Here is a 15,907-nt window from a genome sequence, read left to right on the forward strand (position 1 = left end):
TTGACCTAATTCTCAATGAGTTTATATGCTGCTTGGTTTGGTTTTGCCCACAAAATGGCCGCCTGTACTTGTGTAGGCGACTTCTTTAGTTTAGGCGGTGATATTACCTAAAATGTCTTAAATCAGAGCAGTGGTTCCCAAACTTGGACCTTGAGGTAACCAGGTTTTAAGTACAGATGTGTCCTTGGTCATCTATCCTCAATACGCCATGCAGTGTGAAATGCCTGATGCGAGTGTGCCACCAGGTCCCGTGCAACTCAGTCAGCGTCGGGTGTCTTTTTCCGCTGCAAAATGAGTCTGCCGCAATGTGATGTGACTAGGAAGCACCAGGAGACTGCGCTGATTATCTTGATAGGTGACATCTGTATATCTTCATGCAACTGAGACTGTAACCGGAACTTTGTGAGACTGAGGACCTTATTCAGAGGCGGCCGTACGGTCTACGACCGCACGGCCGCCTCGATGTTTGGCCAGTGCGCATGCGCACGAGGGAGCCGGCTCCCTCGTGCGCATGCGTGAGACCTGCTACGACCGACAGCGCTGGTCGTAGCGGGTCTCTTTCCAAAGGGGGCGAGCTGTCGATGTTGATTGACAGTTCGCCCCGTTTGGAAGGCTGGCCGGGGGGGTGGCAGCCCAAACGGAGGCGTTCCCAGTGATGTCAATGGAGAACTTCCGGCTCTGACAGAGCCAGAAGCTCTCCGGGGCTTACGACAAGTGAGACCCTACCCTAGGGTCTCGTCGTGAGCCGCGATGGTCGCGATGGTCTCTGACCATCGCGACCATCACCCGAGCGGTCGTTAGAGCTGTGGGTGTAAACCCACAGCCTAACGACCGCAACAGAGGCGGGCGGTCAGGATGCAAGTGGCCGCCCAGTTTCTGAGCGACCGCTTGCATCCTCCGACCGCCTCTGAATGAGGTCCTGAGTCTTGCAATCAGCTTATACAGATATACAGGTGTTGCATATCAAATTAATCAGCACAGTCTCCTGGTGCTTCCTAGTTGCATCGCATTGCGTCATTTTCGGCATAAAAGTCCCAAAATGGCGCCCGGCACTAGCAGAGGCTCACGCGACCAGTCACGCCACAAGTGGCTGTTTTACGCGACTGCAGCAAAGATGAGTGAGGACACATCTGTATATCCATGCTTGAGCACAGGTGGCTTAACTAAAGGGCCCCATACATCAGCCGGCTGTCTCTCCGATCCGACCAGAACCACCGGCCGAAAACACAGATCGGCAGGGAAATACTTCATGTTTAAATTCCCAGATTTGCTGATCCCGATCATATTTTAGTCAGGATTGGCAAATTGGGGAATTCCAACATGTTGGATTTCACAAGTGACCCGACCCCAGTATCTGGGCATCAGGGCCAATCCATCGCAGATGTATGGGGGGCCTTAATACCTTAAACAATTTGAACCCAAATTACTTTTTTTTTTTTTTTTTTACAAAGGGTGTTGGTGGGGAGGGGGTTCAAATTAGTATGTCGCCCAGGGCCCAAACGGGGTCTTCAACTGGCTCTGCACAGTAATCACCTGTACTGTAAGCCTGAGCAGCTGCACCTCGGTCTCCGAACAGACGCTGGAGGCTGTATTCTGTACACCAAGGTAACAATGTCCTGACTTTAACTCTCGCCCTGATTCTGCTCCCCAGACTTCCTCATACATAAGCGAAGAGGTAATGTCAGGTCAACTGCAGCACATAAATATTGTCTCGACAGGCACATAAAACTGAGGCCTCCCTGACACAGAGGGACAATTATGAGTTGTGTACTTATTATATAGCTCCGTACGCAGGCTCCGGGGGGAGGAGGTGTAGCATATTTACAAACAGAATGACAATAAAGATGGATTACAATGACGCGTCACTCTCTCGCGGGTAGGTTAGAGATACCGTGTGGTTGTCAATTATGGATGGGGGTTCTGCAGATAATAATGATCCAGGTGATAACTGGAAGTATGGAGTGTTCTCTCAAATAAGACCATTCATAATCTACTTCAGGCCACTTGATCATGATGTAGTTAAAGTAATATCTTTTTTGCTGAAGCCGTGTCTGACAACCATCGCCATGACACCGTTGTCAGACCCACCTCCTTCCTTACTGTATGGTTACTGGCTGCCCAGTCTTCAAGTCAACCGAGACAGCCAATCAAGTGCTGGATTACTTCACCCTGGACATGGTCGCCAATGGTCAACTTTGCTGAAGGACAGAACCAGCAGTAGGGTGGACACCTCCATTAAATGGTCACTAAACCTATACCACAAGTTGCTGTAATGAGAAGCAGGACCGCAGCAGGTCGATAATGCGCCCTCTGCCAGCACTGCCAACTGAACACGTGACATAACCAAGGTGAAACTGAGCTCCGCAGAGCATCCGAAGGACGCTTCAGGTGTCGGCTTTCTAGGCTGCAGATCCAAGGCACCTTACACGCCAAATACAGGTTCCACGTGGCGTGACGATCCTCCCTCCCTAGTCCCTGCACGGTGGCTATGGTCGCCCACCCCCTAGTTACGGTCCTGATGAGATGCGCCTTTTTGCAGCATAAACAAATGAATGTTGCTTGCAGTGCGCTTCAGGCTTGAAGCCACGATTAAGCCCCCCCCCCATAAATAGTTCCTGACAAATGCACATTAGGCTCTTTGTATGACTTTCATAGTTTGCTTTACTTACACTGGCTCATGCTGCAGCCTGCTAGCTAGGCCTCTAACACTATGGCAGCGTGATAAATCAAACAACCTAAACATGGTTGGAATATAACTTTTAAAGTGCCCCCCTCCCCATTGCATACGCACAGCGGAGGCAGCCATATAACAAGAGGCTAAACCAATCATCATGTTACAATGATGTCAGTAGGCCCTACAGTAGTCGTAGGGGGAATACTGGTTCAGTCACAACTCTGGAGATGCCACCACAAGGTACCAAATCCGCACTGTGTCCCTGGTTGTGTCTAATTACACAACTTAAACATTTCCCAGTGTTTTGCAATAGGATGGGAGAGCTGTGCCCGTCAATGCCCAGATCCGTCTGTCGCTGACTGTACAACTTGGACTGTGTAGTCAAAAATGATTGCAAAACTAAACCAGGGAGCGAAACGATCTGCCAGACGAGACCTAGGTTCCCATCCCTGAAGACAGAATCAATCGTATGGTTGTGCGAGTTGAAGACAATGAGGGGGGGGGGGGGGATTAGATGAATAAACCACAAAACATTCTGTATGTAACTAGTAGCCTGAAATGAGCTGACTCTGCAATGTGTGCAGAATTCCCCTTCCTCCCCCTATCTGTCGCATCCACACACAAAGAGGCTTCTCAGCGTCTTACTCTGCCCGGACCTGGGGACCAGTTTCTACAGCACTGTCTTGGCCACCAACAAAGAATAGAAGTTCTGGGATTTTATAGAAACAACAAAAAGCTTTATGACAACTACAAGGGGAAAGGGGGATTCATACATCACGTTTTGGTGTGATATTGTGTTGTACATGCCAATCCCGGCACTCGGTAAGGAGCTTTTCCTAGCGAGTGTCAGGGAGCAGTACTAAATGTTCTGCATCACACCTGAGCTACGGGAAGACAAGTTTGGGGCATGCGTACAAGACCGCAGGTGATCGTTTGGGGTGCCATGAATCATGGGACCACACCCGCTCCTTTATATCTGGGTTCCAGGCCTTTGACTTGTGGGGTGGTGGCTAACATGTCCTGGTCTGCACAGATGGTGCTTGCCAAGATCGGTGGGATTTTCCATATTGCCCAGTTGGCAGCACCAGAGGGTGATAGGACCGCAAGATGCAGAGATCCATATTCTCATGTTCCAAGTTATTTTCAGAGGACGCGCTACTTCCACATCGTGTATGAGACATCGTGGATGCGAACATGAATGTAACAGCTTGGCTGGAATTTTTTGGGGTACCTTGCTTCTCGGACGTGAACCCCTTAATGTTAGGGACGCCAGTATAAAGGAGCCTTGACGATGGCCTGGCGCTTATTCATATATTTGCAAATGTATGTAACTAATACCTCTGAATCTCTATTATCATGTAGGATTTAAGTATTTTTTGTTGATATTGCTGCAGTGAGCTGGAGGGAATCCATTTTTTCTGTGTTATGTATGTAACAGCTTGGCTTAGTCGGCATTCCCAGAAAAATGCTGAAACTAGCCGTGGTGCACGCAAGTATACACAATATAGAATCCCAGCCGCGCATTTGCATTTTTGACACTGTTTTGGGGGCAAAAAAAAAGTTGCCCAGCGCTAGCAGAGTAGCACGGGACCTGGTGGCTCATTCACGCCAGGCAAGTGGCGCTGCGTGGCGTATTGAGGCTAGATATATGAGGACACATCGCTATATATAGATCTGAACCTGGACATTTTTGTTTACAGAATAATCTACAGACTAATAGTTTACATATTAAGTCCAAGGAGCCGGGGTCAAAACGGTAAAATGTTATCTGTAAATTTCAGCTCACGGGAAGTGAATATATACCGCGTCCTGTGCACAATGTTTGAATTCGGAGTGGACTGAACATGATTTTTGTTTACGCTAACAATATATATTTTTTTTTCATTCCTCTTTAACGTTCTACCTTTTGTCTTCTTCTATTCAAATGAATAAAAGTGAATTACCGAGCTGAATGGTGTGGTACCATTGTCACGTTAACCGTGATAAAATACGTTTAATGTATTTATATGTGAAAGGTTCAAGGAATGTCCGGTCTCATATAACAGATAATAAGTGCGTTATTACATCACAACAAGCCGTCCACTCAGGTCATAAAATATAATAGCCTGCAGGTCTTTGGAAGTTAGTGGCGTCCTTGCGGAATGAACTAAATGTCACTCTACCTGTAGTGCGTCGGGTGAACTTCTCTTCACCATCTAACGCCTGCTCAGATCTAAAAAGAGAGGTCATTCATCAAACAGCAATGAAAAGAAAGCCGGTGACAGCCACATCCTCACCCTGAGAGCTGAGAGAACAGCGAGAGCGATATCAGAGGGGACATATTCAGAGAACGTGTGTTGTCTCCCTGAGCCAGACCGCTGCCTGTTTCCTGTGGCAGTCTCCGAGCCCTGGCTAGTCCCTTTCACTTGCCCGCACTGACAGGGCCACAAAATTTATAGCAATGGTAATCAGCGCAGGGGTTCTTTTCCAGCATTCTGTGTGTGAATAATGGAACGAGCTGTAATCAGCCGGCCGGAATCCTGCTGTAATGCGAATCGGAAATCGCCTGCATTGCTGAGACAGAGAGAAGGACAAGTGGTTTCAGAGCCGGACGCTGGCGGAGAAATAGGTCAGCGTCTGAAAAACTACGTGAGCTGTTTATGCTCTGTATGCATAGGAAACAGTGTCACGCTCTCGGAATCGGTATGATTTACCGCCAGGCCCGTGCCCGGCGGTTGGAATCCCGACAGCGGCATCCCGGCAGAGGAGGAAATCCCGATCGTCCTAAAATAAGTATATACTAACCTATTTCTACCCCCTAACCCTCCCTTAGGGGTGCCTAACCCTAATCTCCCCCCCCCAGTGCCTAACCCTAATCACCCCTCTAAGTGCCTAAACCTAACCTCCTGGGGGGTGCCTAACCCTAAGTCCCCCCCGGAACCCTAAACCTGACCCTCCCTCCCCCTGCGGCTATCCACTCTCGGTGTCCCTTCGATCGGGATGCCGGGCGTCAGGCTCCCGGCGTATGTCTAATGACAGGCGTCGGCATATCGAAACCTGTCTTTAGACCCTTGCCGGGATACGACAGTCGGGAAGCCGGCTGTCGGGATTAGGTCCCCCGGCTTCCTGACTGCATACCCACGCTCTCAGGCGTATCGGTTCTTTCCAAGCAACAGGCAGAAACGGTTTATTAATTACGCTCAGGGTGCGTCCCCGCCATTCACAAATCGGGGGAAAGGCCACACTTTTATATTTATTATTTTAGAAAAAAAAAGAAAAAGTTTTTTGGTTGAAATTTTTGTTTTGCGAAGCTTTATGTAGGAAAGTAATATTAGAAAAGGGTAACTGTGTGGTCACTATTGAAACAAAAGTAAATTATATTATATGTATTAGCTATAGGAGTAATTCCGGAGGACTGGAAAAGAGCGAGTGTACAGTACAGTAGTCCCACTTCACGGAAGAGGCCAGTAACTACCGACCAATGAGCCTACATCAGTAGAAGGGAAAATAATGGAAACACTATGAAAAGAAAGAATTGTGCAACATCTAAAAATCAACAACTTACAGGATCCCCATACAGCGTTGGGTCACTCGGGGGAGATCATACCAAACAAATCTTAGGTGACTTTTTTGACTGGGTGACTAAAGTAATAGAACAAGGGGGGGGGGCGTAGATGTAGCTTATCTAGACTTTAGTAAGGCTTTTGTCACTGTCCCACATCGCAGACTGATAAATAAACTCGAAAATTTGGGATTGGATTCTAAGAAGGTTAAATAAATAAGAACTTGGTTGCAGAATAGGAAATATAGTTGTAGTAAATGGAGTGTAATCTCAGGAGGGAAAGGTTGCCAGCGGAGTACCCCAAGGATCTGTACTTGGACCAGTGCTTTTTAATATCTTTGTTGGTGACATAGCAAATGGTATTTGCCTTTTTGCAGATAACACAAAAATATGCAACAGTGTAGTAGGCCCTCGGTGGCCAACCTGCGGCTCTCCTGCAGACCCCCACTGCATCTGTAAAAGCTGGCCTATGATCGCTTCAGAGGCCAGTGTTCCCAGTGATGCAGTGCGATGTGAGGAGCCTGTGCACCTGCAGGATCTAGTTAGATCCAGTCAGCGGGAGCGGGAGCCCCAACAGCGTGGAGCCGGCAATGCGATGAGGTAAGTACTGGGGGCACTGCATATGGGACACAACTGCAGGAGTCACTGCATATGGGGCACAACTACAGGGGCACTGCATATGGGACAACTACAGGGGGCACTGCATATGGGGTACAACTACAGGGAGCACTGCATATGGGGCACAACTACAGGTGGCACTGCATATGGGGCACAACTACAGGGGTCACTGCATATGGGACACAACTACAGGGGTCACTGCATATGGGACACAACTACAGGGGTCACTGCATATGGGACACAACTACAGGGGTCACTGCATATGGGGTACAACTACAGGGGTCACTGCATATGGGGCACAACTACAGGGAGCACTGCATATGGGGCACAACTACAGGGGGCACTGCATATGGGGCACAACTACAGGGGGCACTGCATATGGGGCACAACTACAGGGAGCACTGCATATGGGGCACAACTACAGGGAGCACTGCATATGGAGCACAACTACAGGGGGCACTGCATATGGGGCACAACTACAGGGGGCACTGCATATGGGGCACAACTACAGGGGGCACTGCATATGGGGCACAAGTACAGGGGGCACTGCATATGGGGCACAAGTACAGGGGCACTGCATATGGGACAACTACAGGGGGCACTGCATATGGGGTACAACTACAGGGGGCACTGCATATGGGGCACAACTACAGGGGGCACTGCATATGGGGCACTGCATATGGGGCACAACTACAGGGGGAACTGCATATGGGGCACAACTACAGGGAGCACTGCATATGGGGCACAACTACAGGGGGCAATGCATATAGTGCACAACTACAGGGGGCACTGCATATGGGGCACAAGTACAGGGGGGACAACTACAGGGGGCACTGGGTATGGGGCACAACTACAGGGGGCAATGCATAAGGGGCACTGCATACGGGGCACAACTACAGGGGGCACTGCATAAGATCCACTACTACAGGAAGCACTGCATAAGGGGCACTACTACAGGGGGCACTGCATAAGGGGCACTACTACAGGGGGCACTGCATAAGGGGCACTGCATAAGGGAAATTCAAAAATTATTGAAAACAAGGACTGTAAAAAGTCCCACTGATAAAAAATAACAGCAAAGTAAAAAGGTAAATATAATTTACATAGGGAACATTATGTAAATTGTGTATTTTCAATGTGCTGGGCTCGCCCCCAGCGTGACTGAAAACGGGGGTGTGACACAAGGTCATGCTCCTGCAAATGTCATACCATAGGTGTGTGCACAAAAATGGGGCGTGGCCTTGTGACACCTAGGCCACACCCCATTTTTGCGCACGCATGCTAACGGCTCTTTAACTTGACTACAGATCATTTTTTGGCTCTTTGCCTCTGACTGGTTGGCCTCCCCTGGTGTAGACACACCAGGAGGGGTAAGACAATTGATGGAGGATCTAGGTAGACTAAAGCAGTGGTTCTCAAACTCGGTCCTCAGGACCCCACACAGTTCACGTTTTACAGGTCACCCAGCAGGTGCACAGGTGTATTCATTACTCACTGACACATTTTAAAAGGTCCACAGGTGGAGCTAATTATTTCACGTGATTCAGTGTGGAGACATGGAAAACATGCACTGTTTGGGGTCCTGAGGACCGAGTTTGAGAACCTGTGGACTAGAGGAATGGTCAATAACATGGTAACTACAGTTTGACGCAAAAAAAATGCTAAATCATGCACTTGGGTCTCAAGAACCTACAGAGGAGGAAAGGGATCGAGGAGTCACTATTACAGGTGATCTGAAGGTTAGTAAGCAAACATTGTAACAGAGTGATGAGGAAGGCAAGTCATATACTTTGTGCATAGGGAGAGGAATCAGTAGCAGAAAGAAAGAAGTGATAATACCACTGTATAGGTCATTGGTACGTCCTCATCTCCAATACTGTGTTCAGTTCTGGAGACCATATCTCCAGAAGGATATTAATACATTAGAGACTGTACAAAGAAGGGCAACTAAAATGGTGCAAGGTCTACACCACAAAACGTACCAGGAAAGACTAAAAGATCTTAATATGAATAGTTTGGAGCAGAGAAGGGAAAGGGAGGACATAATAGACAAGGTGCAGGAGGGAGACCTTCTTCATAGGAAGAGAAGTACTAGAACACGAGGTCATGCACTGAGACTGGAGGGGAGGTAGATGCAGGGGAAATCTGAGGAAATATTACTACACGAAAAGGGTAGTGGATACGCTTGGTGGGGGGCAGCCATTTTGGAAGGTATATCATACCTTTCAACTATCCTGATTTATGCAAGATAGTCCTGATTTAAGGGGACTGTCCCAGCTGCAGACAGCAGTGTCCCACGCAGGAGAAATTTGGGGTGTATGTCCCATTCAGAGCAACGATGAGTGGGCGCCTCAGATCATGGATTGTGGCACTAAAACTGTGTTTTTTAGTAAAGGGGAAGGGGCAGCACTGGATCTTGCCCCAGTGGCACAAAGCCACGCCATCTTCTTGCGTTTATGTGGCAATTTGCCTGTATTCACCAATTCACAAGTCAGAAGGCGAGACTAAATCATTACATGTGACCCGTGCTCTGATAGGCTGCATTTTTATGCACATTGGTTCAGCCCATAAGATGGCTGCCCCCACTGGTTAATACTACTGTACTGCCTTAGCTATAGTGCCCATCTGTTTGATTGCCCCATTACAGGTTTCCCGAAATCTCCTGATACGGTGAAAACACGTAGGTAACGCATTCTGGTAACGCATTCTGAGGAGAGGCTGATGGTTCATGATGGCGACACATGAAATGAACACAGTTCTGATGTCACCTCATTCTCACGATTCATTTCCAAAACGCAGACTGAGAGAGAGGTATTGTAGGTAAAACAAAGGGGAAAGTTTAAATTGCAGAAAGGGGCGGGTCCTAAGTAAACAGTAGGAGGGACATTGAAGTAACCGCTTTTGTATTTTCCACCAGCAATTTGATCAAAGTGATTTTTCAGGGGCCGGTGTGTGCACCTCTATGTATGCCAGAGGCCCCATTACAAGAACGTTTTACCGCAATAAGGGCTTGATTCTTAGAGCCTGATTCAGAGCCGCTCACGCTGTGCGTTCGCAAGCGGCCCGATGTTCTGCGTATGCACATGCGTAGGCTTCGTTCTGCGCGTGCGCGAACTACACACTGCGATCGCATCCCTCTCGCTTGCCCAGCAAAGGCAGCCCAGGGTAATGAGTGACAGGAGAGGCCGTTTGTGGGTGGTAACAGGGGTAGGACACTAATAACGGGGGGTTGGAGATGAGAACGCAGGCGTGCCTGAGTGTTTCAACGCCGTTTTAGAGGCGCGCATAATTAACAGGCAGCGTCATAGTACGCGTCACTTGCCTTTTTTTTTACACTGATTTCCTCGCAATGCTTGTGGTAGGGTAAGGCAACCACAAGCGCTGCGTTTGCATCCGATGGTGCTCGATGTACCAATGTTTTAATACACTTCCTGGAGATGACGTGTTGCTGGTGGCCGGTTCTGCCTGTGAGATTGGGTGTACTCTCACACAAAGTGGCCGCTCGCTAAGACATGGTGGGCGTGCTTATGCCTTGGCGAGCGATCGCTTCCCGTGGCATCACTTTGACAAATTTGCATACGCAGGGAGCAAGCATACGCAGATAGCAAACGGGTCTGAATCAGGCCCTTAGTCGCGCCGCGTCCGTGTCTATTGGTGGTCGTCTGTCTACAAATTTATGCAAATACCGCTACAGAGCCCTTCCCTGTGCGTCTGAATGTACAAGGACTGAGACGCCCATTGTCAGTGTCCGTAGGTGCACTAGCCCTATAGCCTCCTATAATGTGAGCGGCTGGGCATCTCTGTACGTATCCGGTTTTAGCGATGTGCCCTCGACACTCCCAAAACATGCCTATAAGATGGACCATCTCCGTGCATGCGCTAAGCCACCTCCCTGTCACCGCCCACTACATTCTGAGACAGTGCGTCTCCCGTGCGCTTTCATCGCATCTCCGACTCTGTGCGCCCGCTACCTGGACGCATGTGCAGAAGGAAAAAGAAAACGCTCCACTGCGCTTGACATCGGCAAGCGACTCTTAATCACGCCCTAAGTGTCCGCAGTTATTGTCTGACCTCACTAATTGGGGTTTTCATACGTGGCCATATTGGACATAGATCTGGCTTCTCTGCCATTCTACGGGCACCTTACGTAACCTTACGACTCTTAATCACGCCCTAAGTGTCCGCAGTTATTGTCTGACCTCACTAATTGGGGTTTTTATACGTGGCCATATTGGACATAGATCTGTCTTCGCTGCCATTCTACGGGCACCTTACGCAAGGTGTAAACGCACGGCGAACGCTGAGACGCAGGAACATTTTCTAAGTCTGCCGCACGCCCGGGTGGCTAAACTTGCAGATATTGTTGTTCAAGGAAAGTCAAGTGGCTGAACCAAAGCTGGGCCTCATAGCGTGGTTGGCGCATGACCACGTACACAGACATAGATATTGATCACATCAGTTATGGGCCTGACTGTCAAATACATGAAGCGCACTTAGGGCCAGCGAGAAATATCCATCTAAAAGTGATATTAAGACAAAGAAAACACAGCTGGATGTAGAAGGCTATAGAGTGACGCGCTGCGGTACGGAGAACACATACAGTACTGTAATCGGTGAAATCAATGGAACGCGTTAGCTGCAAGATAATAAGGTGTATTTAATGAGGTGCAAATTAACCACGTGCCCTAGACTAAAGCAATCAACCAGTTATCAGCTTGGATCAGTCGGACTGCACTAGGCAGGTTGCCCTGGGTTACAAAACAACACGTTATTAAATAGGCCCCATTTCGACCACACAGACACATTCCCGCCAGATTTTAGGACTCTTACCTGGCTTCACAGCATTCATGATGGCACGAGATGACTTCAGCACCGCCTCATAAATCGCTTTCTGGTTTGGGTTGAACTTGCCGTTGGCGGGAAAGGAGCAGGTAATGTCCGAGCTGTAGCAGTAATATTCTCCTCCAAGGTCAAACAGGCTGCAAGGTGATAGCAAACAGGGAGACGGCGATTTAATATTGTGCTAAGCGGATAAGATACGATCTTCTATTGTACAAACATTCGGCATATGGTACCGATGCCTCAGTGACATCTTGGCGGCTTTCATTTGGTGCCTCGCATGTTACCTCGTCACTGTCACTGGTTCCTATGATATTATTATACCACTAATGGCTATTACGTTATTAATTAGATTGTTCCTTAGAAATCCATATACCAGGGGTAGGCAACGTTTTTTTTATTCCGGGTGCCAGACCATTGACCTTTCAGGTCTAAATTTTTATATTTGGAGTGCCACCCCTTTACAGACATCAGAGGCACGCAGAGTCCCCCCCTTCATGAGCAGAATAGCGTAAAGTAGGACATATCTCCTAACTGTTCTTGCAGTGGAATGAAGGTCCTGACTAAGCAGGTCAGTCACCCAAACGCAGGACTTCCCCGCCAGAGTCAGGACACTTAGCGGAATGTCCTGCTCTCTCCTACCTGTTCTTGCAGCTTCTTTACCTGCAGCTCCTCTTGTAATAAGCAGCCCATACATCAAAGAGACCGACTCCCCGACCATTAGCAAAATCCAACAGGTTAGAGATTCTTGACTCGCCGATTCCGAACATTTTTTGGGTCAGAATCGGCGAATCGAAAACCTTCCAATATGTTGGATTTTGCAGATTTTTAAACCCAACCGTCGGCACCGTTCTATATGAGCCCCTCTCCCTCTGTCTGCCTCTCTTGTTCCCAGGAGTCCTAACAGCACTGATCACCGGGATGGCGTGCACCAGAGCCGTAACTAGACTTTTTGGTGCCCTGTGCCAGAAAGAGCATTGGCGCCCCCTCATTTTTCAAAGGGACATAATGCACCCAAAAAAAGGGCCATGGCTTCATGGGGAAGGGCCAGGGAAGAGATAGGAGAGGCCAGGAGATGCTGGGGATGAAATAAGAGGAAGCTACAAGCAAGTATGATAATAAACAGAAATATGACAGGCCCAAACAGCGCCCCCTGCCCTGTGGTGTCCTGTGCGATGGCACCGGCTGCACTACCCTAGCTACGGCCCTGGCGCACACATGTTAGGCGGTGCGTGTCAACCAACAAACGAGACATCGGCCCATTTGTAGAATACGGGAGAGGTGCAGTCCTAAGCGAGGAACACATCTCAAAGATCAGTTCCTCTCATCTCCTGTTGCATCCGGCAAAATAAGTGGCTGGTTCCGGGGGGGGGGGAGCTCCCACCGTGTGCCAGCCAATGAGGTCCCACCGGGTGCCATCCAAAACAGCCAAGGTTTGCCAACCCCTGGCATAAACTATACATGTACTGTTAATTTTCATTCTATTCTTTTATGACATAAATGACAAAGGAAAATCTTTATTCCCTTTGTGGCCCCTACTTTATGTACGATTATTTTTGAGACCTAGGATTATATGAACCTTTAAACACCCACCTTAGACACCACTGCTGGCCGTGGCCCTTATCCGTGTTCCCCTCCTATCTGTACTGACAATTGTCACATTGGTTTGTGCTTTATACGACTCTTTTTGGGTCAACACAAATGAAAAAAAAAATAAGAAAGGTTTCATAATTGCGTTATATTAAATATTTGAAGACTTGGTAAGCACACAATATTCCATCTCTCAATTGCAATTAAATGATAGCTAGATTACATACAGTGCACACACATTTGTTGATAAGCAGATGTGGATGGAGCTGGCTGCACAATGAATTAGCGATAATTGCAAAATGATTCATTAAGTGTTAGTGATTGGAGCGGCTGGTGAAGAGGCGGCTGTCTGATGCCACGTGCTGGGCATTTTACCCGCTCCAGTATTGCTAAACGCAGCAAATATCTAGGATAAAAAAAAATATACTGGCATATACACTGTACCGTATGCAAGGCTTATGGGCCCCAATACATCAATCGGCAATCACGAAAATGATGCACCACCCTGAGCCCCACCCCCATTTAACAATTCTCCAATCCACCAGTACGCAGATCCATTTTCGCCTCGGTCTGCTTAACTTAAAATAGAAAATACCCTTATAATGTATCTGTTGTGCATCATCATCTAAAGCGCTGGTCAGGGAACAGGGGTAAATTACCCCACGTGGGGTATAAATGAAATACCTGGGGGTAATGGACGGACAGCCGGGCATGCATATGAAGCATACTATAATATAGAATGATTCATATGCATACCCGGCTGTGCCGCAGGGAGGCTCTAAGCCGGACGCCCGCTGAGATGTTATTACCAGCGGGCGCCCGGCTCCTTCCCTGCAGTTCTCTTCTGAACTCCAGCTTCCGGCTCTGTCCATGCGCACTATGGGAGAGATGTCATGACGTCTCTCCCATAGTTCCGAGGAGCAGCCGGGCAGACAGGACGGCGGAGGATGCAGGAGCGGGGATTAAGGTAAGTGTTTTTTTTTTTTACAAGCGGCACTACAGGGGCATTATTTGGGGGCACTACTACATAATTTCCTTCCTTTCAAATCAAGGGGGTAACGTCGGTGTATCTAAATATATTTTGGGGTAAAAGGTAAAAAAGTTCCCTGACCCCTGATCTAAAGGAACCTGCACACTAGACGATTTTTTAAACGATGTGCCCGATTCCGACGCATCGCAATGACAAATCGTTAAAATCGTCCAGTGTGTACGGGCCGCCCAACATGCCGGCCCGTCGGCTGGGGCAGGGGGTCGTCCGTCGCATTGCTGGGTACACACGTCGTTTAGTGTATACCCAGCTTCACTCTTATAGTACTACGTGGGTTATCCGTCCCAGTTCAGCTCACTGGTGTGTGCGCAAAGCCCAAGAGATGTGCGAGCAGCAATAAAATAAAAATCAGGGAGGTTCTCCTTGCGTACTTACCTGCTGTGTGCGCAGCGTAATTAAATCATCTTCTAAGTAATAACATCTAACTGTCCCAATTTAGCCAGAACAGTCCCTATTTTATCGGCAGATAGATTTATAGTTCCGACTGCCAGGGACAGTGAGAGCTGTGTCCCGCGTTAATGCGAAGGTGCTTTAGGGAGCCGAGGGCTTTAGAAGCGCTAGTTGCACCCTCCGGCTATGGGACAGGGAAAGCGTGTAAGTGGTAACATAGATATTGGCCCTGATTCAGAGCCACTCGTAAGCGGCCGCTCGTTCGTTCTGACCGATGATCGCACATCTGCGCTTGTGTACGGATTTTAATACGCATGCGCGACCAGTCAGTGCGGCCGAAAATGGTTTGTTCGCTATATAGCGAATGCCTGCTATTTTGAGTGACAGATGGAGGCGTATGTGGGTGGTTACAGGGGAAGGTGCTTGAAAACGGGGGTGTGGAATTCGAACGCAGGCGTGCTTAAAGGTCAAAACGGGCGTTTTAAGGGAGTGCATAATTAATACAGCAGCGTCATTGACCACGTCACTTGTTTTTTTTTTACTCAGAACTGCTCGCAAAATAGCGGTTGAAAAAACCAGCCACAAGAATAGCGAGCAGTTCATACGCTGTTCGATGTACTCGATTAATCTAATAAATAGCGGACATGACATAGGATGCGAGCGGCAAGGGGGCGTATTTTTCAAAATTACAACCGCAAGTTTTGCTCGCTCATTCAGACTTAGAGGCGTGAACAGACCGCAATTAGCAAACGGTTCATTTGAATAGCCACCCCTTGTTTTAGAACGAACGACCGCAAATAGCGAGCGGCACTGAATGAGGGCCATAGATTACAAAGCATCACAACGTAACGCCTGACCTGTAATGGGAATGCGGGTACATAAATATAGGCCTTTTCATTACCAAAATGTCCATTTTATATTAGATATAAATATTTGATTAATTCTTATACGCAATAATATCTGAAGAGACAGATGGATTTCTCCTGGCTTCCCGTGGCATAATGTATGGTCACAATAATAAGCTAAAGGCTTAACATCCGCTGCAATATTGCAATGCATGTGGCCAGCTTATTATTGCTGAAAAGGGGCGAAAAACGCATTAAAACCTCAGTAAGCAGAAAGTGACAGAAAACTGACTGACAACCACTGTACACAAAGCTGTCCGCCGATTATAGGGTTTATGTATCAAGCAGTGAGGAGTGGCGTA

The 15,907-nt window shown here is 48.2% G+C and overlaps 1 protein-coding gene across 1 annotated transcript in view; it reads right to left on the minus strand.

Annotated features, from left to right (window-relative positions):
• The window catches only part of PEPD (peptidase D), a 225,953-nt gene that overhangs the window by 14,678 nt on the left and 195,368 nt on the right, over positions 1-15,907 (minus strand). The window contains exon 12 of the mRNA XM_088451097.1: positions 11,664-11,812. Within this exon, the coding sequence (XP_088307223.1) occupies positions 11,664-11,812 (149 nt within the window). The remainder of the gene's footprint in view (positions 1-11,663; positions 11,813-15,907) is intronic.

This window comes from Taudactylus pleione, unplaced genomic scaffold (genome assembly GCF_031769625.1).
Source record: "Taudactylus pleione unplaced genomic scaffold, aTauple2 ptg000537l, whole genome shotgun sequence".
In the NCBI taxonomy this organism is placed as follows: Eukaryota; Metazoa; Chordata; class Amphibia; order Anura; family Myobatrachidae; genus Taudactylus; species Taudactylus pleione.